The sequence below is a fragment of the Martes martes genome (assembly GCF_963455335.1).
Source record: "Martes martes genome assembly, contig: scaffold_65, whole genome shotgun sequence".
Lineage (NCBI taxonomy): Eukaryota > Metazoa > Chordata > Mammalia > Carnivora > Mustelidae > Martes > Martes martes.
In genome coordinates this window covers 437486-460948 of record NW_027666628.1, presented here as the reverse complement: position 1 = coordinate 460948, position 23463 = coordinate 437486, and the positions used below count along the sequence as shown (strand labels likewise).

The following is a 23463-nucleotide window of genomic DNA, read 5'->3' as shown; positions in this document are numbered from 1 at the left end:
TCTTTGGTTCAACTAACGATTTTCTCCTTCAAGTTCCCTGTCCCTTCAAGTTAAAAAAAAAAATTGTGCTTATAAATTGAGTATATTGACTGTTACTAATAGGAGTTAAGATAACTTCTCTTCCTTTATTTTTGTTCATGACTATAAAAATTTATAGTTTAGTTAGAAAGCTGTTTTCTGCCTAATGCCTTAACTTTATTGAGCCACATGACAAAGTTTTATGTATTCATTTCCTCTGAGTTCTAGTTAAAAATGCATGTATTTTTCCTGAATATGAGGAAGTAACTGGCATAAAACTCTAGGCTCAGTAAGACCTAAAACACATTCCTGGCCTGCAACTAGGTGGTTTTTTGACCTCAGGCAAACTACAATCTCTCAGAGGCCTTTTTGTCTCTTATGTAAAATTAGGGACTTTGACTAAGTTAGTGACTTTTATACCTCTGGGGAAATATTTTTTTTCCAAAGAATTGAAATTAACTTTTTTTTTTTAATTAAACTGTATTATATAAGACAGAGACAAGTAGAGCTGTTTAGCTAAAAGAGAGATGAGACTACACCTGTAGACTTCCTTGTCCCTCAATCCTGCTGTGTCCCAGTGGAACCTTAGATTTCTATGAGCCATAGTTTGAAAACTAACAGTTATGAGAAAATCCTTCTAGTTAATAATTCTTTGAATTAAAATTTGCTGATACCTTGCACATTGCTTTTCTGTGTATAATTTTCTTACCCTCCTAATTTTTTGATAAATGGAAAAGTATAAATAAAATTGCAAATGCGTTCTCCTTATTAGTGGACGTCAAGCTATTTCTACCATCTAAACACAGTTCTCAACTGGAAATAAAGGTCACAGAAATAAATATTTAGGAAAAGTTTTGGGAAGATAGTAACATTACATTGGTAATTCCTTAAGTCATGTCATATAAAAAAGTGTTTTATATTTTACATAGTATTTATTAATGGTGTTATAAAATTGGTTCAACAAAAGTTTCTCCCATCAAGTGGTATTGAGTTATTAGTTTTACAAGGCTGCCTAGTAATGTTGTCAGATTATTAATTTTATAAGGCCTGAATATAATGTTATTGTCAAAAAGTGTTATGATCCCTCAAAAAATTAAAAATAGAAATGCAGTACCATGTGCCATTCAGTAATTACACTACTGGGTATTTATCCAAAGAAAATGAAAACACTAATTTGAAAAGTTATATGCACCCCTATGTTTTTTGAAACATTGTTTACAATAACCAAAGTATGGAAGCAACCTCAGTGTCCATCAATAGATGAATAGATAAAGAAGATGTGTGATACATATACAATGAAATATTTATTCAGCTATAAAAAAGAATGGGATCTTGCCATTTGTGACAACATTGATAGACCTAGTATTATGCTAAGTGAAATAATGCAGAGAAAGGCATATACCATATGATTTCACTTCTGCATGGAATCTAAAAAACTAAACTACTAATAGCCTACTGGTGACTGGAAGGCTTACTGATAACATAAATAGTTCAATAACACAGGTTTTGTACATTACATGTATTACATACTATATTCTCACAATAAAGCTAGAGAAAAAAATGTTAATGAGAAAAACACAAGAGAAAATACACTAAAGTACGGTATCAAAAAAAGTGCATGTGTAAGTAGAGTAGACCTGCATCATTCAAACCCACGTTGGTCAAGGGTCAGCTGTATATTACAAATATTCCCATCTAGAATTTTCTTACTTAGACCTTTCTCATGAAAGGTATCCTCTCACTGAATGCTCAAAATGGGGTCTAATGTAGGGTACTGAGGGTTGCCTGGGTGGCTTAGTTGGTTAAGTGACTGCCTTCAGCTTAGCTCATGATTCCTGGGTCCTGGGATAGAGCCCCACTTCAGGCTGTCTGCTAAGTGGGGAGTCTGCTACTTCCTCCGTCTCTGCCTCTTCCCCCACCCATGCTCTCTATTTCTCATTCTGTCTCAAATAAATAAGTCAATAAAATTGCTGGTATAAACGTTGGGGTTCAGGTGCCCCTTTGGATCAATATATTTATATCTTTGGGGTAAATCCATAGTAGTGCAATTGCCGGGTCGTTGGGTAGCTCTATTTTCAGCTCTTTGAGGAACCACCCTACTGTTTTCCAGAGTGGCTGCACCAGCTTACATTCCCACCAACAGTGTAAGAGGGTTCTGCTTTCTCTGCATGCCTGACAACATCTGTTGTTTCCTGACTGGTTCATTCTAGCCATTCTGACAGGTGTGAGGTGATATCTCATTGTGCTTTTGTATTTATTTCCCTGATGCCAAGTGATGTTGAGCATTTTTTTCACGTCTGTTGCCCATTTGTGTGTCTTTTTTGGAGAAATGTCTGTTCATTTCTTCTACCCATTTCTTGACTGGATTGTTTGTTCTTTGGGCGTTGAGTTTGATAAGTTCTTTATAGATTTTGGATACTAGCCCCTTATCTGATATGTCAATTGCAAATACCATTTTCCATTCTGTAGGTCATCTTTCAGTGTTGTCAGTTGCTTTCGTTGCTATGCAAAACCTCTTTATCTTGATGAAGTCTTTATTTCCCTTGCCTTTGGAGACGTGTCTAGCAAGAAGTTGTTTTGGCCAAAGTCAGAGAGAATACAACCTGTGTTCTGTTCTAGGATTTTGATGGGTTCCTGTCTCACATGTAGGTCTTATATCCATTTTGAATCTTATTTTTGTGTGCGGTGTAAGAAGATGGTCCAGTTTAATTCTTCTTGCTTGTGGCTGTCCAGTTTTCCCAACACCATTTATTGGAATGACTATCTTTTGTTCCATTGGACATTCTTTCCTGCTTTGTCCCAGATTAGTTGACCATAGCGTTGAGGGTCCATTTCTGGGCTCTCTATTCTGTTCCATGGATCTCTGTGTGTGTTTTTGTGCCAATACCATACTGTCTTGATGATGAGAGCTTTGTCATAGAGCTTGAAGTCCGGAATTGTGATGCCACCAGCTTTGGTTTTCTTTTTCAACATTCCTTTGGCTATTTGAGGTCTTTCCTGGTTCCATACAAATCTTAGGATTATTTGTACCAGCTCTGAAAAAATGTTGATGGTATTTTGATAGGGATTGTGTTGAATGTATAGATTGCTCTGGGAAGCATAGACATTTTAACAGTATTTGTTCTTCCAATCCATGAGCATGGAAGGTTTTTCCATTTCTTTGGGTCTTCCTCAGTTTCTCTCATAAGTGTTCTATAGTTTTCAGAGTGCTGATCCCTTGCCTCTTTGGTTGGGTTTATTCCTAGGTATCTTAATGGTTTTTGATGCAATTGTAAATGGGTTTGACTCCTTAATTTCTCTTTCTTCTATCTCATTGTTGGTGTATACAGATGCAACTGATTTCTGTGCATTGGTTTTATATCCTGCCACTTTGCTGAATTCCTGTAGGACTTCTAACAATTTTAGGGTGGAGTCTTTTGGGTTTTCCACGTAGAGTATCACATCATCTGCAAAGAGTGAGAGTTTGACTTCTTGCTAATTTAGATGCCTTTATATCTTTTTGTTGTCTGATTGCTGAGGCTAGGACTTCTAGTACTATGTTGAGCAACAGTGGTGGGAGTAGCTATCCCTGCCGTGTTCCTGACCCAGGGGTTAAAGCTTTCAGTTTTTCCCCATTGAAAATGATACTCACTGTGGGCTTTTATGATATTGAGGTATGTTCCCTCTATCCCTCCACCATGGAGAGTGTTAATCAAGAAGGGATGTTGTACTTTGTCAGATGGTTTTTCTGCATCTATTGAGAGTATCATATGGTTCTTGTCCTTTCTTTTATTAACGTATTGTGTCACACTGATTGATTTGCAGATGTTAAACCTCCCTTGCAGACCAGGAATAAATCCCACGTGGTCATGGTGAATAATCCTTTTAATGTACTGTTGGATCCTGTTGGCTAGTGTCTTGGTGAGAATTTTTGCATCTGTAGTCATCAGCAGTATTGGTCTGTAATTCTCCTTTTTGTGGAGTCTTTGTCTGGTTTTGGGATCAAGGTAATGCTGGCCTCATAGAGAGAGTTTGGAAGTTTTCCGTCCATTTTTATTTTTGGAGACAGCTTCAGAAGAATAGATGTTAATTCCTTTTTTCAATGTTTGGTCGAACTCTCCAGGGAAGCCATCTGGCCCTGGAGTTTTCTTTGTTGGGAGATTTTTGATGACTGCTTCAGTTTCCTTGCTGGTTATGGGTCTGTTCAAGTTTTTCTGTTACCATTTCTTCCAGGTTGCCTAATTTGTTGGCAAATAGCTGTTCATTATACATTCTTAAAATTGTTTGTGTTTCCTTGGTGTTGGTTGTGATCTCTCTTCTTTCATTCATGATTTTATTAATTTGGGTCCTTTCTCTTTTCTTTTTGCAAAGTCTGGCCGGGGGTTTATCGATCCTATTCCTTCTTTCAAAGAGCCAGCTCCTAGTTTTGTTGCTGTGTTCTACTGTACTTTCAGTTTCTATTTCATTGATTTCTGCTCTGGTCATTATTAATTCTCTTCTCCTGCTGGATTTAGGCTTTCTTTGCTGTTGTTTCTCCAGGTCCTTTAGGGGGAAGGTTAGGTGGTGTATTTAGGACCTTTCTTGTTTCTTGAGAAAGGCTTGTATTGCTCTATACTTCCCTCTTCAGGACTGCCTTGGCTGCATCCCAAAGATTTTGAAGGGTTGTGTTTTCATTTTCCTTTGTTTCCATGAATTCTTTTACTTGCTTGTTAATTTCCTGGTTGGCCCATTCATTCTTTAGTCGGATGCTCTTTAGCCTCCGTGTATTTGAGTTCTTCCCAAATTTCCTCTTGTGATCGAGTTCAAGTTTGAAGGGACTGTGGTCTGGAAATACGGAGGGAATGATCCCAAACTTTTGGTACCGGTTGAGACCTGCTTTGTGACCCAGTATGTGATCTCTTCTGGAGAAAGTTCCATGTGCCCTGGAGAAGAATATGTATTCTGCGGCTTTGGGATAGAGTGCTCTGAATACATCTGTGAAGTCCATCTGGTCCAGTGTGTCATTCAAAGCCCTTGTGTCCTTGTTGATCTTCTGCTTAGATGACCTGTCCATTGCAGTGAGTGAAGTGTAAAAGTCCCCTACTATTTATTGTATCATGCTCGATGTGTTTCATTAATTTTGTTATTAGTTGGCTTATGTAATTGGCTGCTCCCATGTTAGAGGCATAAACCTTGACAATTGTTAGATCTTCTTTTTGGAGAGACCCTTTAATTATGACAGTGTCTTTCCAAATCTCTTACGACGGCCTTTGGCTCAAAATCTAATTTGTCTGATAGAAGGATTGCCACCCTGGTTTTCTTTTGATGTCCATTAGCATGGTAAATGGTTTTTCCACCCCCTCACTTTCAATCTGGAGGTGTCCTTGGGTCTAAAACGAGTCTCTTGCAGATAGCATATTGATGGGTCTTGCTTTTTTATCCAATGATACCCTATGTCTTTTGCTTGGGGAATGTGGCCCATTGCCTTTCAGGGTAACTATCGAAAGATATGAATCGAGTGCCATTGTATTACCTGTAATGTCATTGTTTCTGTATATTGTCTCGGTTCCTTTCTAGTCTATCTCACTTTGGGGCTCTCTCTTTGCTTAAAGGATCCCCTTTAGTATTTCTTGCAGGGCTGGTTTGGTGGTCACAATTTTTTTAGTTTCTGTTTGTCCTGGAAATTCTTTATCTCCCCTTCTATTTTGAATGACAGCCTTGCTGAATAAAGTATTCCTGGCTGCATATTGTTCTGGTTTAGCACCCTGACTGTACCATGCCAGTCCTTTCTGGCATGTCCTGAGCTGCTTTCTGGATTTTTCTCTTTGTCTCTGAAATTTGCAAGCTTCACTACTATATGTCGAGGTGTTGGCCTATTCTTATTGATGTTGAAGGGGGTTCTCTCTGCCTCTTGGATTTGAATGCCTTTTTCCTTCCCCGGATTACAGAGGTTCTCTGCTATAATTTCTCAGATATACCTTCTGCCACACCTCCTTTCCTCCTCTTCTGGGATTCCAGTTATTCTAATATTGTTTTGCTTTATGGTATCACTTATGTCTTGAATTCTCCCCTCGTGATCCAATAATTGTTTATCTCTCTTTTTTCTCAACTTCTTTATTCTCCATCATTTTGTCTTCTATGTCACTACTTCTCCTTTCTGTGTCATTTAGTCTAGCAGTTAGAGCCTCCAATTTCTAAAATTTGAAATAGTTAATATTTATTAGTTAATTACAGCTCAGTAAGTCTGTAAAAGATAAGTAGTGTTTTATTTCACCATTACCCATTATGTACGTGATGAATTTTTTAAAATTTCTATTCAATTAGCTGATACATGATATATCAGTTTCAGATATAGTGTTCAGTTAACCATCAGTTGTATATAATACCCAGTGCTCTACACATCACGTGCCCTCCTTCATGCCCATCACCCAATTACCCCACCCCATCCCACCTCCTCTTCAGCAAACATCTGTTTTTTTCCTATAGTTAAGAGTCTCTCGTGATTTGTCTCCCTCTTTGATTTCTTCTATTTAATGTTCCCTCCCTTCCCTTATGATTCTATACACTGTTTCTTACGTTCCCCATATGTATGAAACAATATGATAATTGTCTTTCTATGATTGACTTATTTATCTCAGTATAGTGCCCTCTGTTTCCATCCACATCAGTGTAAATGGTAAGAGTTCATCCTTTTTGATGGCTTCATAATATTCTATTGTATTTATATATACACCACATCTTCTTTATCCATTCATCTGTTGATGGACATTTGGGGTCTTTCCACAGTTTGGCTATTGTGGAGATTGCTTCTATAAACATTGGTGTCCAGGTGCCCCTTCAGATCAGTATGTTTGCATCTTTGGGGTAAATACCTTGCAGTAGAATTCCTAGGTCATATTTTTAACTTCTTGAGGAACCTCCAAACTGTTTCCGGAGGTAGAGCCTCCATTTTTTTTTTATTGCATCTCCTTAATAACCTTTTGATTTCAACTTGGTAATATTTTTGTTCTTTTATTTCTGCGGAAAGGGATTCTCCAGTGTCTTTTGTGCTTTGTTCAAGCCCAGCTAGTATTTTCATAGTTGTTATTCCAAACTCTAATTCTGCCATCTTACTTATATCCATACTGATTAGGTCCCTGCCAGTCAGTAGTACCTCCTGTTCTCTTATTTCAGGTGAGTTTTTCCATCTAGTCATTCTGTCTAGAGAAGAATAGAAAATGAGAGAACAAAATACTAAAATAACAAAAACAACCCCAGAGAAATATAATCTTAAACCGATGAGAAGAGACCAGAAACCAAAATAAATAAATAAATAAAAGAAAAATTTAAAAAGAGAGAGAATATAATCGGACAGGTGTTGAGAACAGAGCAATACACTAGATTCTGGGTATATTTTGGTCTGTTTGCTGGAGGGAACTACATCCCAAAATTGTAAAGAAAGAAGAAAATAACGTTAAACACTATGAAAGGATAGAATGTAACTATAAAAATTGAAATTAAAAAAGTTTAAAAAACCTGAGATGATAAAATGAGAAATTGGTTGAAATGGAAAAAGAAAAAGAAAATTAAACTTGAAAGGTTAAGGAGCCATGAGTCCTATATAGTATTTTCCCCCAGCACTAGAGTTTTTCAGTTCTCTGTGATTGGTTAAACTTGATTCTAGGGGGAAGTTGCTGCTGATTTTCTGGAGGAGGGGCCTGTTGAGCTTGAGCTGATTCTCAGAGGTATTTGCCCTGGTGGTATTGCACTGCCCTTGCGAGGGGGCCAGGCTAAGTAAGGGCTTCCAGATCCCTCTTTGTGGCTTTTGCAGTGCTTGAGAGGATTAGAATGAAAATGTGAGCCTCCCAGTGTCCAGCCCAGAGCTGAAAGCGGGCACCCTCCACTCTTCAGTGTGCCCTCACAGCAAAGCTGTCAATCACTCTTGTCTCCCTGGTTTCTGTATGCACTCTGTATACGCCCAGCCTTTGAGCATTTTTATTTCAGCCATGCAACCCCCTTTGGAGTTTCCAAACTTTGCAGTCTCCTGTGGCATGCATTCATGCCGCTCCTCCAGGGGGAGGGAGGGAGGTTTTGCCCTGGATTTTCTGTGTGTTGGGCCCCTGCTCTAAGAGCCGTTACCCAATGGGATGGGGTTTGTGGTTAATGGCAACACTGAGCTGAAAGCCCCCTCCTCTGCTCTTTGATTGCAGCTGGCTTCCCTGCTGAAACACCTGGGAACTCTCCCATACTCAGGCACCCCATTCTTTCTGTGACCTCGGGGATCCTGAGATCTGGCAGTTCTACCTAGGATTCCGACCTACTTCTCCACCTGAGTGCTTTTCAAGCAGGGATGTCCCTCACCAGATTGGACTTATAAAAGTTCCAGTTTGCACGCCACTGCTATATCACTTTCTGATAAGCGGTTTATGCCCCCCACCCCACCAAGAGTTTATCTTCCCATATATCATCTTGGATTCATTTCTCCACGCCACACCTCCTACCTTGCAGGACGTGGTCACTTTTCTATTTGTAGAATTATAACAGTTCTTTTCTTAGATCTCAGGTTGAGTTCACAGGTGTTCAGAATGATTTGAAACCTCTAGCTGAATTCCAGGGACTGGACAAAACTATGGTCCCCTATGGCTCTGCCATATTCCTCTTCTTCCAGAAATTTTGTATATTTAATAGACCAATATTAATTGTACTTTTTATCAGATTTATCTAAATAGCATTACATGTATTTCTTCTGTTACCTAAGATTAAAATAAGTAGGGATTTATTTTATTTATGTGATTATCTTTCTATTTAAGCAATCCCTAACTTACTTTTATTCTCTAATAGTGGTTTTATATGAAATTTTTAAAATTAATTTCTTTTCAGTGTAACAGAATTCATTGTCTATGCACCACACCCAGTGCTCCATGCAATTTGTGCCCTCCATAATACCCACCACCTGGGTCCCCCAACCTCCCACCCCCCGCCCCTTCAAAACCATCGGATTGTTTTTCAGAGTCTGTAGTCTCTCATGGTTCCTCTCCACTTCCAATTTCCCTCAACTCCCTTCTTCTCTTGAGAGTCAATTATCATATGGTTTCACTTATTTGTGGAGCATAACAACATGGAGGACATAATAGTGTTATTTTAAGTTCACACTTCATAAGCTATATATAATTCCTACAATAATGTCTCTTGTTTAACTTGAACATTGTAAATAATATTTTACTTATTTCAGATGCAGCAGGAGTTGGAAAAAAATATAGCTAGAGAAGTAGAGGAAGGTATGTTGCCAAATTTCTGAATTAAGATGGTCATTGATTTCTGAAATAGACTATGAATGGTAAATGGCATTGCTTTCCATTGTTTGGATAATAGGTAGTATGTTAAAATTTTTAATATATATCTAATAAAATGTAAAATATAAACATAATGAGAAATATATTTATTCCTCATTTAGTCATTGTGTTTCAGACTTTAAAAAAGAAAATCTCCAAATGCCTATTTATCTGTTATTTCAAGCTGTAATCTTCCTTCACTTCTGCCATCCCTTTGGAACTGTCAACCTGAATATGTGGGCTTTCTCAAATCCTTGTTTCTGCTAATGATATGCCCCCCCCCCAAAAAACAGTCTTGTCTTAGGTAATACTTAGTTAAGCAATTATAGTTCAAATAGCTGTCACTTGACAGGTGACATTTAAATCTTCAGTCATTGATTTTCTCATTGATTTACCTTTTGCCCTTGGGTAAAATTCCAAGCTCCGTACATGGAATAAAAACACCCAAATCAGTTTGGTTCTAGCCATATTTTTCAAACTTTCTCTATCACTAACATTTACCCTACTCTGCTGCTTTGCTCTCGCACCTCTTCAGCGTCGACTACTTGCAATTCCACAAGTGTTGTTCCTCACTCTCTGTGTATGTTCTTTGTATATGCGTCTTCCCTCTACCTGGCACACTTCTTCCCTGTCCTTCAGGTATCAACTTACATATACCCTCCACCAAAAAGCAGACAATATTGATAGAAAACTAGCATTTTCCTTCTGTGTTCTTATGTTCAACTCTGAAAGTTGCCTGTTTGATTTTTCAGTCTGTCGTATATGATTGTTCATGGGTGGGCTCTGTTATCATCTTGTAATGAGGAAAACAGAAGCTCTGATATTTATCCACAATAGCAATTACCTCAGTGGGCAACCATGAGCAAAATGCATTTAAAAGTAATCTTGTATTTTATATTGTAGTTGTATTAGATATTTTTCGTTCTTCATAACACTCATAAGGCTTCAACTTTGTTTTTTTACTAACTTTTAGTTAAGAATGAAGTATTGTAGATAAAGACTAATTTTTTTTCCTTTTCAGCTGCTGCTGAATTTGAATCACACTCATCTGTTGGGGCCACCTCTTTAGAATCTACTTTTGAAAGACATTCAAATTAGGATGATGTACTGAAATCATACAGAGATTACTCACAGTTTCTGAAGAAAAAGTATAGCATCTGAAAGATAAATAGTAAAAATTTATTTACTGGATGTTTATACAACATTTTAATTGTTTCCTATTAAATGGATGATATGTAAAAATCTTTATTAAAGGAATATATTTTTGGATCATGTGTGTAATGAACGTTTATATAATATTTTAAGCTATGTTTCTTGGCAGCTAATTAACTTTTAAGCAGATTTTTTATGTGGAAATCAGCATTATGGGTTTTACATGCTCCAGGCTGCCCAAATACCAGCTTTCTAAACAGCACCCAACCAACCAAGTTTTCATGAACACTTCAGTTATGTTAATTGATAACTTTTTGGTATTTCCCAATTTTTATTACTACATATGAACCTAGAGATTTAGACAGACATTATTTTGATATATTGCTGCTAAGTTTATTGTCAATGTTTGCATGTATTCTAATTTTTATAGTGCCATAAAACCTATGTATGATTTTAGTTTTAAATACTGATTCTGGGGCGCCTGGGTGGCGCAGTGGGTTGGGCCCCTGCCTTCAGCTCAGATCATGGTTTCATGATCCTGGGATCGAGTCCCACATCAGGGTCTCTGCTCAGCGGGGAGCCTGCTTCCATCTCTCTCTCCATCTACCTCTCTGCCTACTTGTGATCTCTCTCTCTCTGTCAAATAGATAAATAAAATCTTTTCAAAAAATAAAATAAATGGATAAATAAATAAATAGTGATTCATAGCTCTTCCCTCATGGTGAAATAAGATTTGCCTAAGGCTTTTCACCTTTTCTGTTTATTTTTTATTTACTTTTTGAGAACAGTCTTAACATTAGAAGAAAAAAAAGAACTTTTACCCCAGAACCATTTGCAAGACAATTGTTAAATTATGCCTGATTCTCATAGCATTTATATCCTACAAGTCAGTACATTCCACATAACTACGGTACAACCTTGACAATCAGACAATTAATTCTAATACAGTTGACCTTTAAATAATGCAGGGGTTAAGGGCACTGACCCTTTGCAGTCAAAAATATGTGAATAACTTTTGACTCCCCAAGAGTACTGTTGACCAGAAAACTTACTTGTACAAAAACAGTTAATTAACCTGTGTACTATATTTTTACGATAAAGTAAGCTAGAGAGAAGAAAATGTTATTAAAATCATAAGGAAGAGGGGGCACCTGAGTGGCTCTGTGGGTTAAAGCCTCTGCCTTTGACTCAGGTGATGATTCCAGGGTCCTGGGATCGAGCCCCACATTGGGCTCTCTGCTCAGCAAGGAGCCCGCTTCCTCCTCTCTCTCTCTGCCTGCCTCTCTGCCTACTTGTGATCTCTCTCTCGCTCTCTGTCAAATAAATAAGTAAATAAATAAAAATCTTTTAAAAAATCATAAGGGGGGTGCCTGGGTGGCTCAGTGGGTTAAACCTCTGCCTTCAGCTTAGGTCATGATCTCAGGGTCCTGGGATCGAGCCCCACATCGGGCTCTCTGCTCAGTGGGGAGCCTGCTTCTCCCTCTCTCTCTGCCTGCCTCTCTGCCTACTTGTGATCTATCAAATAGATAAATAAAATCTTTAAAAAAAATCATAAGGAAGAGAAAATACACTTGTAGTACTGTCATGCATTTATTGAAAAAATCTTCATATAACTGCACCCATTCAAACCATGTCAACTATACATTCTTTTTATTTTTTTAAGATTTCATTTATTTATTTGACAGAGAGACAGTGAGAGCACAAGTAGGCAGAGTGGCAGGCAGAGAGAGATGGAGAAGCAAGCTCCTTGCTGAAAACAGACACTGATACAGAACACCATCCCAGGACCCTGGGATCATGACGTGAGCCCAAGGCAGCTGCTTAACCGACTGAGCCACCTAAGCACACTATACGTTCTATCATTTAATCATTTAGTCCTCATGCTCTTTTTAAGTTTTGTCACTTGTCTGTAATATCCTTTACAGCAAGAAAGTTCCTGTTCAGAGCCATGTATTTAATTCAGATGTTGCGTCTCTTAGTCTCTTTCAGTTTTGAACAGTTCCTTAGTCAGTCTTTCCCGGATTTTCATGACTTTTAATCTTTTGAATAGTTAATTCCAGTAATGTAGAATGTCTTTCAGTGCAGGTTTTTCTTATGTTTCCTTATGATAAAATTCAGATCAGGGATGCCTGGGTGGTTCAGGTCAATATCCCAGGGTTCTGGGATTGAATCTCGCATTGGGCTCCGAGCTCATTGGAGAGCCTGTTCTCCCTCTGCCTGCTGCTCCCCCTGCTTGTGTTTTCTCTCTCCTAATACTGAGTTTTCCCAAACACAATTTTAATTGATTAACTCTCAATGTTTACAAAATTTCCTATAAAGGTCTTGTGGATATTTTTTAGATTTATTCCCAGTTATTTGATACTTTTGATCCTACTATAAATATTATTTTAAAAAATCAATTTCATTTCCTGTTGCTAGGTTATAGAAATAAAATTATTTTGCATATGGAGCTTAGATTCACCTATCTTGCTAAACTATTTTATTATATTGTTTCTCCCAGTTCTGGAGGCTGGGAAGTCCAAATTCCAGGCACTGACAGATTCAGTGTCCAGTGAGGGCCTGCTTCCTGGTTCATAGAGGGTGGTCTTCCTCCTGTTTCTTCGTACTACACAGGGCCATGGGAGCTCTCTCAGGACTCCTTTGTGAGGGCACTAATCCCATTCATGAGGGTTCAACCTTCATGAGTAATCACTTCCCAAAGTCTCCATCTCCAAATAGAATTACATTGAACACTAGGATTTAACATACTAATTTGGGAGCCGGGGGGACAGAAATGTTCAGTCTATAGCAAGGCTGTTCCTTGTTCTTTGCCAGGTAGACCTCTCCACTGTGGCTTTTTACTTCACGAGGCCAATAAGAATTTCCCTGCAGAGAGGGCTCAGTCGTCTTTTAAGGATTTCACCTGCTTCAATCAGGCTTACATAGAATAATCTCTTTTTGATTAACTCGAAATGAACAATTAATTATACCTGCAAGGGTCCTTTACAGTTGCCATGTTCTAATGACTAGAGTCAAGTCACAGATCTTGGCTACACTTAAGGGAAAAGGATTATAAAAGGTGAGAACACCAAAGAGCATTTATTATAGGGTCACCTAGGGTCTTTATTTTACAATTATATTAACAGATCTCTTATACTACTAGTTTTCTAAGTTTTATCATGGATGAATGTTGAATGAATGAATGTTTATTTTGCATATATTGAGATAATTTTTTTAATTTGTCAGTGTGGTGAATTACATTATGTGCTCATGTTAAGCCAATCTTGCATTTCTCAGGTAAACTGAATTAAGTTGTGATTTCATTCATTTGTTTCATACATTGCTACTATTGATATGCTAATATCATAGTGAGGATTTTCTTCTGTCTATGGATAATGTTAATACAAGGGATATTGAATACGTTTAACTCAATTTACTTGGCTTCAAACTTATGTGTATTGTTGCTTTGTGTTTTCTGTCTTGTATCTTTAAAAAATAATCGACATTTTTATAACTTTCATATCATGCTCTCAATATGCATTTAAATTGAACTATATATTTAACTTTTTTCCTCTCTTCTTACATCTCAGAATTTCTATTTGGGATTATTTTTCTTTTGTTTGTTTATGTACACACTTTAAAATTTTCATGAAGGTGCCTCGTTAGCGCAGTAGGTAGCGCGTCAGTCTCATAAAATTTTCATGAGTGAGAACTGCCAGGTAATAAACCTCTATTTTAAATGTCTTTATTGGGCACCTGGATGGCTCGGTTGATTAAATGTCTGGCTTTGGCTCAGGTCATGATCCCAGGGTCCTGGGATCAAACCCCACTTCAGGCTCACTGCTCAGCCTGGAGTCTTCTTTCACTCTGTCTACCCCTACCCACCACTTGTGTTCCCTCTTTCTCTCCTCTTCTCTGACTCTCTTACAAATGAATAAAAAATTTTTAAAAGTAAGTAAATGTCTTTATTTCCTATTACTCTTGATATACATTTTCACTGCACAGAGAGTCCTAGGTGAATAGTTATTTTCATTGATCATACAGAAAATGTCATTCCACTGTCCTTTGTCTTTCATAAATGCTCTTTAGAAATCAGGTGACTACCTGTTTCTCCCTTGAGTATAATCTGTTCCCCACTCTGCTCCTTTTCCCCACAATTTTTGGTTACTTTAAAGATTTTAGTCATGGGGGGGGGGAAACACCTTTTTTGTTTGTGTTTGTTTACTGCAGGTATACTCGTATGTGTCTAGATTTGGATGTCTTATTATTTATCTTAATAATGTTCCATAATTAGAATTGCATTCACAACAGCTCCAAAAACCACGATATACCTAGGAATAAACCTAACCAAAGAGGCAAAGTATCTGTACTCCAGAAACTACAGAACACTTATGAAAGAAATTGAGGAGATGAAATCACATCCCATACTCATGGATTGGAAGAATAAACATCCTTAAAATGTCTATGCTGCCCAGAGCACAATTTACACTTTCGATACAATCCCTATCAAAATACCATAGACATTTTTCCCAGAGCTAACACAAATAATTCTAAAACCTGTGTGGAACCAGAAAAGACCCCAAATAACCAAAGGAATGTTGAAAAAGAAAACCGAAACTGAGGCATCACAATGCCTGACTTCAAGCTATATTACAAAGCCATAGTCATCAAGACAGTATCGTATTGGCACAAAAACAGACACACAGATCAATGGAACAGAACAGAGAGCCCAGAAATGGACTCTACATTCCACTAATCTTCGACAAAGCAAGAAAGAACATCCAATGGAAAAAAGGTAGTTTCTTCAATAAATGTTGCTTGGAAAACTCTACAACCACATGCAGAAGAATGAAACTAGACCACTATCTTACACCATACACAAAGATAAAATGGATGAAAGACCTCAACATGAGAGGAAGCCATCAAAATCCTAGAGGAGAACATAGGCAGTAACCTCTTTGACACTGGCCACAACTTCTTTCAAGATGCCTCCTTAAAGGTAGAGGAAACAGAAGCAAAATGAATTTTTGGGACTTCCATCAATCTAAGTTTTTACACAGCAAAGGAAACAGTCAACAAAACTAAGAGGCGATCCACAGACTAGGAGAAGATATTTGCAAATGACATTTTGGATAAAGGGCTGATATCCTAGATCTATAAAGAACTTCTCAAATTCAACACCCAAAAAACAAACAATCCAGTCAAGAAATGGGCAGAAGACATGAACAGACACGTCTGCAAAGAAGACATCCACATGGCTAACAGACACATGAAAAAATATTCAACTTCACTAGCCATCAGGGAAATTCAAATCAAAACCACAATGAGATGCCACCTTACACCGGTTAGAATGGCCAGAATTAACAAGATAGGAAACAAGTGTTGGTGAGGCTGTGGAGAAAGGGGTATCCTCTTGTGCTGTTGGTGGAAATGCAAGCTGGTACAGCCACTCTGGAAAACAGTGTGGAGTTTCCTCAAGACGTTAAAAGTAGAGCTACCCTATGACCCAGAAATTGCACTATTAGGTCTTTACCCCAAAGATAAGGATGTAGTAAAAAGAAGGAGCACAGCACCCCGATGTTCATAGCTGCAATGTCCATAAGAGCCAAACAGTGGAAGGAACCGAGATGCCCTTCAAGAGATGAATGGATAAAGATGATGTGGTTTATATATACAATGGAATATTACTCAGCCATCAGAAAGGATGAATACCCACCATTGCATTGACATGGATGGAGCTGGAGGGGATTGTGCTAAGTGAAATCAGTCAGGCAGAGAAAGACAATTACCATATGGTTTCACTCATATGTGGAACATAAAGAATAGAGTTGAGGTCCACAGGGAATGGAGGGAAAATGGAATGGGATGAAATCAGAGAGGGAGACAAACCATGAGAGACTCTGGACTCCAGGAAACAAACAAGGGAGTAACTGGGTGTTGGGTATTAAGGCGGGCACGTGTTGGGATGAGCACTGGGTGTTATATGCAACTACTAAATCATTGACCACTACAACAAAAACTTATGATGTACTATATCCTGTCTAACTACATAATAAATTTCACTTGGCTTCTATGATTTGGTATCTCAAAACATATTCAGGCTTTCTTATCTAAACTTCATATCTCTTAACCTCTTTTTCTTGTTTCCATGGTTGTTTTTTGGTCTCTCTCCTTATATTTTCAATTATTTCTTCTCTTTTCCTAGTTAATTGTCACCTCTGCCATATCCAGTCTGCTGTCTGACCTAGCCATAGGAATTTAAATTGGGGTAATTGCATTTTTAAATACATTTTCTTTGGGTCTTTAAAAAATGTATTAAAATAATTAGTTTTTCATTATTTGAGAATATGGTTTTTTTTATTCATTAACTGAGGGTTTTCTTTTTTTTTAAGATTTTATATATTTATTTGACAGAGAGAGACACAGTGAGAGAGGGAACACAAGCAGGGGGAGTGGGAGAAGGAGAAGCGGGCTTCCCACAGAGTGAGGAGCCCGATGCGGGACTTGATCCCAGGACCCTGGGATCATGACCTGAGCTGAAGGCAGATGCTCAATGACTGAGCCACCCAGGCGCCCGAGGATCTGCTTTTAAAAAGAAATAAAGGTTAAGGCTAGGGACCACTAATCAGACAATGGGAATGACTACATTTTTGTTCTTTTAAAAAAAATGTTTAGCTGTAAAATGTACAATGTGAAAGCCAGACAGACACCCCACTAAAAAGGAGAACTACAGGCCAGTGTCTCTGATGAACATGACTAGCAAATCAAATTGAATAATACATTAAAAGAAGTATTCACCGTGATCGAGTGGGTTTTATTCCTATGTTGCAGGAGTGGTTCAATATTCACAAATCAATGTGATACACCACATTAATAAAAGGATAAGAACCATATGATCCTCTAAATGGAGGCAGAAAAAACACTTGAGAAAATACAGCATCTGTTCTTTTTTTTTTTTTTTAAAGATTTTATTTATTTGACAGAGAGAGAACACAAGTAGGCAGAGAGGCAGGCAGAGAGAAAGAGAGGAGGAAGCAGGCTCCCTGCCTAGCAGAGAGCCCGATGCGGGACTCGATCCCAGGACCCTGAAATCATGACCTCATGATTTCATGAAATCATGAGCAGAAGGCAGAGGCTTAACCCACTGAGCCACCCAGGCGTCCCTACAGCATCTGTTCTTGATAAAAACCCACAATGAAGTAGAGATAGATGGAACCTACCACAATGTCATAAAAGTTGTATAAGAAAAACCCACAGGTAATATCATCCTGAACTGGGAAAAACTGAGAGCTTTCCCCCTATGGTCAGGAACAAGATGGATATCCACTCTCACCATTACTATTACTGTTACTATTTAACATAGTACTGGCAGTCTTAGCCTCAGCAATCAGACAACAAAAAGAAATAAAATGCATCCAAATTGTCAAGGAAGAAATCAAGCTTTCACTCTTTGCAGATGACATGATACTCTATGTAGAAAACCTGAAAGGCTGCACCAAAAACATTGTTAGAACTAACACATGAATTCAGCAAAGTCATAGGACATAAAATCAATATACATAAATCTGTTGTATTTCTATACACCAATAATGAAGCAGCAGAAAAAGAAATCAAGGAACTGATACCACTTGCAATTGCATAAAATGTAATTAGATACTTAGGAATGAACCTAAACAAAGAGGTAAAAGGTCTGTATTCAGAAAACTACAGAACACTTATGAAAGAAATTGAAGAAGACAAAAAGAATTGGAAAAACATTCCATGCTCGTGGATTGGAACAAATGTTGTTAAAATGTCTATGCTACTAAAGCAACCTACACATTTAACCCAATTCCTATCAAAATACCACCGGTGTTTTTCACAGAACTAGAACAAACAATCCTAAAATGCATATGAAACCACAAAAGACCTTGAGTAGCCAAAGCACTCCTGAACAAGGAAAAGCAAAGCTGGAGGCATTGTGATCCTAGATATCAAGCTATATTACAGAACTGTAGTCATCAAGACCGTATCCTACTGGCACAAAAACAGATATGTAGATAATTGGAACAGAAGAGAAAACCCGGAAATGAATCCACAACTACGTGGTCAACTAAGCTTTAATAATGCAGGAAAGAATATCCAATGGATATTCAACAAATGGTTTGGAAAAACTGGATAACATAATGCAGAAGAATGAAACTGGAGCACTTTCGTACACCGTACATAAGAGTTAATTCAAAATGGTTGAAGGACTGAAATGTGAAATAGGAAACCATCAAACTCCTGGAGGAGAACATAGGCAGGAACCTCTTCGATCTTGACAAGAGCAGCTTCTTACTAGACGCATCACCAGAGGCAAGGTAAACAAAACCAAAAATGAACTATTGGGACTTCATCAAGATAAGAAGCTTGTGCACAGTGAAGGAAACAACAAAAGTAAAAGGCAGTCTATGGAATGGGAGAAGATATTTGCAAATGGCATATCTGATAAAGGGTTAGTATCCAGAATCTATAAGGAACTTACCAAAGTCAACACCCAGAAAACAAATAATCCAGTTAAGAAATGGGAGGAAGATATGAATAGACACCTTTACAAAGAAGACATCCGGATGGCTAACAGACACATGAAAAGATATTCAACATCATTCATCATCAGGGAAATGCAAATCAAAACCACAATGAGATACCACCTCATGCCTGCCAGAATGGCTAAAATTAACAATGGACAAAATAACAGGTGTTGGCAAGGATGTGGAGAAAGAGGAACCCCCTTGCACTTTTGGTGGGAATGAAAACTGGTGCAGCTACTCTGGAAACCAGTATGGAGTTTCCTCAGAAAGTTAAAAATAGAACTACCCTATGATCCAGCAATTGTACTACTTGTTATTTACCCAAAGATACAAAACTACAGATTCAAAGAGGTATAGTTCCCCTGATGTTTATAGCAGCTTTATCAACAATAGGCAAACTATGGAAAGAACCCAAATGTCCATCGACATGATGAATGGATAAAGAAGATGTAGTATATATGTACAATGGAATATTACTCAGCCATTAAAAAGAATAAAATCTTACCTTTTGCACGGATGTGGATGGAACTAGAGTGTATTATGCTCAGCAAAATAAGTCAGTCAGAAAAAGACAAATACCAGATCATTTCACTCATATGTGGAATTTAGGAAACAAAACAGATGAACATATGGGAGGGGAAAGAAGAGAGGGAACCAAACCATAAGAGACTCTTTTTTTTTTTTTTTTAAGATTTTATTTCTTTCTTTGGGAGAGAGAGACAGAACATGAGCAGGGGGGAGAAGGGAGAGGGACAAGGAGAAGCAGGCTCCCCCCTGGGCAGGGAGCCCAATGTGGGGCTCCATCCCAGGACCCTGAGATCATGATTGGAGCTGAAGGCAGTTGCTTAAACGACAGCCACCCAGGTGCACCTCGAACCATAAGAGACTCTTAACTATAAAGAACAAACACAGTGGTGATGGAGGGAGGTGCGTAGGGGATGGGCTAGATGGATGGTGGGTATTAAAGAGAGCACTTGTTGTGATGAGCACTGGGTGTTTTATGTAAGTGATAAATCACCGAATTCTACTCCTGAAATCAATATTGCACTGCATGTTAACTAACTAGAATTCAAAAAAAAAAAAAAAAACCTCTAAAAAAAAGTGTGCAGTGTGACGGGTTGATATATGTATACATTGTGAAAGGATTCTCAAAATCTAGTTAGTTAATGCATTCTGCCCCCCACATATTTATTTATTTATTTAGTGAGAACAGTGGTTTTAGTTTCTTAGCAAATTTCAATTATACAACACAGAATTATCAACTATAGTCACCATGTTACACATTAGATCTTCAAACCATATTCATGCTATAACTAAAAGCTTATGTCCTTCTCTCAACCTCTACACATTTTCCCCACTCTCTAGCCTCTGAAACCACCATTCTGCTCTGTTTATATGAGTTCAACTTAAAAAAAAAAAACTTTTGTAGATTCCACATATACATGGTAACATGCAGTATTTATCTTTCTCTTGCTTGCTTTATTTAGCATAATGCCTTCTGAGTCCGTTCGTGTTCTTGCAAATGGTAGGATTTCCTTACTTCAAAGGCTAATTTACATATATAAATGTGTGTGTGTATATATACACACACATATATATGTGTATATATATGTGTATATATATATATACATATATATGTGTATATATATACACACACAGACATATATATATTTTTTATTTTTATTTTTATTTTTATTTTTTTTTTTACTTTATCCACTCATCCATCAATGAAAACTGGCTTTTCCTGTACCTTGGCTGTTGTGAACACTGCTGGGAGCATAGGAGGATAGATATCTTTTTGAGATAATTTCATTTTCTTTGGATACATATACCAGATGTGGGATTCATGGATCCTATGGTAGTTCTATTTTTAACTTCTTGAGGAACTTCCGTACGGTTTTCAGTGGTACCTGTACCAGTTTACATTCTCACCAAGAGTATATTAGGGTTCCTTTCCTCCACATTCTCAGCAGCATTTGGTACTTCTTGGGTTTTTTTTTTTTTTTTTCATTTGGTACTAGACATTCTAAGAAGTATAAAGTTATTTCTCACTATAGTTTTGATTTCGTTGCTCTGGTGATAAGTGATGTTGAACACATTTTCATGGATGTGTTTTTATGTCTTGGAAAAATGTTCAGGTCTTTTGACCATATTTCAATTAGGTTATCTAGCTATCTATTGAATTGCATGAGTTCCTTGTATATTTTAGATATTAATGACTTATTGATTATGGTTTGGAAATATGTTTTCCCCATTTCATAGGTTGCCTTTAAAAAAAAATGTAATCACCCAGTGCTCATCACAAGGGCCCTCTTAAATTCCCATCACTGATTTCACCCATCTCCCCACCCACCTCCCATCTGGAAACCATCAGTTTCTTTACTCTAGTTAAGAGTCTGTTTCTTGGTTTGTCTGTCTCTCTTTTTTCCCCTCTTTGTTCATTTGTTTTATTTCTTAAGTCCAAATATGAGTAAAATCATATGGTATTTGTCTTTCTCTGACTGACTTATTTCACTTAGCTTTATGCTCTAGTTTTTTTGGTTTTGTTTTGTTTTACATATGATGTATTATTTGCTTCAGGGGTACAGGTCTGTGAATCATCAGTCTTACGTGATTCACAGCACTCACCATAGCACATGCCCTCCCCAATGTCCATAATCAAGCTACCCTATCCCTCCCCTCCATCCACCAGCAACCCTCAGTTTGTTTCCTGAGACTAAGAGTCTCTTAGGGTTTGTCTCCCTCCCAATCCCATCTTGTTTCTTTTTTTCCCTTCCTACCCACCATGACCCCCTGCCCTGCCTCTCAAATTCCTCATATCAGATAGATCATATAATAATTGTCTTTCTCTGGTGGGCTAATTTTGCTTAACATAATACTCTCTAGTTCCATCTGCATCATCATAAATGGCAGGATTTTGGGCTTTTGATGGTTGCATAATATTCCAGTGTATATACCTCATCTTCTTTATCCATTCATCTGTTGATGGACATCTAGTCTCTTCCTGTAGTTTGGCTATTTTGGATATTGCTGCTATAAACATTTGGGTGCATGTGCCCCTTCAGATCACTGCACTTATACCTTTAGGGTAAATACCCAGTAGTGTGATTGCTGGGTCATAGGATAGCTCTATTTTCAACTTTTTGAGGAACCTCCCTGCTGTTTTCCAGAGTGGTTGCACCAGCTCGCATTCCCACCAACAGTGTAGGAGGGTTCTCCTTTCTCCACATCCTCGCCGACAGCTGTCATTTCTTGACTCATTAATTTTAGCCATTCTGACTGGTGTGAGGTGGTATCTCATTGTGGTTTTGATTTGTATTTCCCTGATGCTGAGCGATTAAAAAAAAAGAATTGATAAGATAAGTTGGTTGAAAAAAAAGAGGAAAGAATGTGAGCAGGCTGGAGACTGAAACAAAGCCATGCACAGGATTTAAGGTATATTTTGATCTGTTAGAAGAAACTGTATCCCAGAAGAAAGAAAAGCCTATATGTATACAAAAAGTAAGGTTAAATACAATGAAGGGATAGACTATAACAATGAAAATTAAAAAAAAATTGTTTAAAGGTATTGATAAGTTAAAATAGTTTTAAAAGTTTAAAATAGGAAAGAGGAAAAATTTTAAAAACCGAATAAGAAAAAAATAAAATTAAAAATATTTAACTTTGAAAGACTAAAGAATCATGGGGGGAAAGCCATGAATTCTATGTGTTGTATTCCTTAGCTCTGGAGTTCTGCAGTTCTCACTGATCTGTTAACGTGGCCTCAGCTGGATGTTCTTGCTGATCTTCTGGGGGAGGGGCCTGTGTGATTCTCAAATGTCTTTGCCCGAGGCGGAATTGCACTGCCTTTGCCAGGGGCCAGGCTGAGTAATCTGCACAGTTTTGTTCTCGGGAGATTTTGTTCCCTGAATGCTTTCTGTAGAGCTTTGGAGGACGGGAATAATGATGCCGGTCTCCCAATCTCTGGCTGGAGGAGCCACGAGCTCAGGGCCCCACTCCTCAGTGCGCCCTGAGAGAAAAGCGTCAATCTCTCCCGTCTCCCTGGTCTCTGGCCACACTCCAAGTTCACCCAGCCTGTGTCTGAGTGTTTCTATCTCTGGTGCAGGGCCCTGTTTGGAGTCTCCAAGCCCAGCAGATTCCTGCCATCCTGTTCTTCCCGGAAGAGGAAGGTGAGTCTCCCCGGATCAGCCACTTGTGTGGTCCCTGCTCTTTGAGATCACGGTTGAAGGTAACCCCGAGCTGAGAGCCCCTCCTCGGCTCCATCTCTGCTGCCATCTTCCCTGCTCTGAAACCTGGGAGCTCTGCCACACTCAGACACCCCTGGTCTTTCTGTAACCACACTGTTCCCGAGAGGGCTCTAACCCCTGCTTAGCCTCTGGAGAGAGGTCCCTCAGTGGAGTCGACTTCTAAAAGTTCTGATTTTGTGCTCTGCTTCTCCACCACTTCCTGGGAGCCAGCCCCTTCCCCCACAGTCTATCTTCCTGTGCATCACC

General features: G+C 38.2%; 1 protein-coding gene across 4 annotated transcripts in view; it reads left to right on the top strand.

The window, feature by feature from the left end:
* Window positions 1-23463, top strand: part of LOC308337873 (ATP-dependent zinc metalloprotease YME1L1-like) — a 64749-nt gene that overhangs the window by 6049 nt on the left and 35237 nt on the right. For 2 of the 4 annotated variants that reach the window (XM_080831417.1, XM_080831419.1), the window contains exons 4-5: window positions 9188-9233; window positions 10309-10889. In XM_080831417.1, coding sequence (XP_080687543.1) covers window positions 9188-9233; window positions 10309-10385 — 123 coding nt within the window. In that variant the 3' untranslated portion in view covers window positions 10386-10889. Of the gene's footprint in view, window positions 1-9187; window positions 9234-10308; window positions 10890-23075; window positions 23140-23463 lie in introns of those variants that run through there. The other 2 variants (XM_080831420.1, XM_080831418.1) reach the window with 2 other exon arrangements.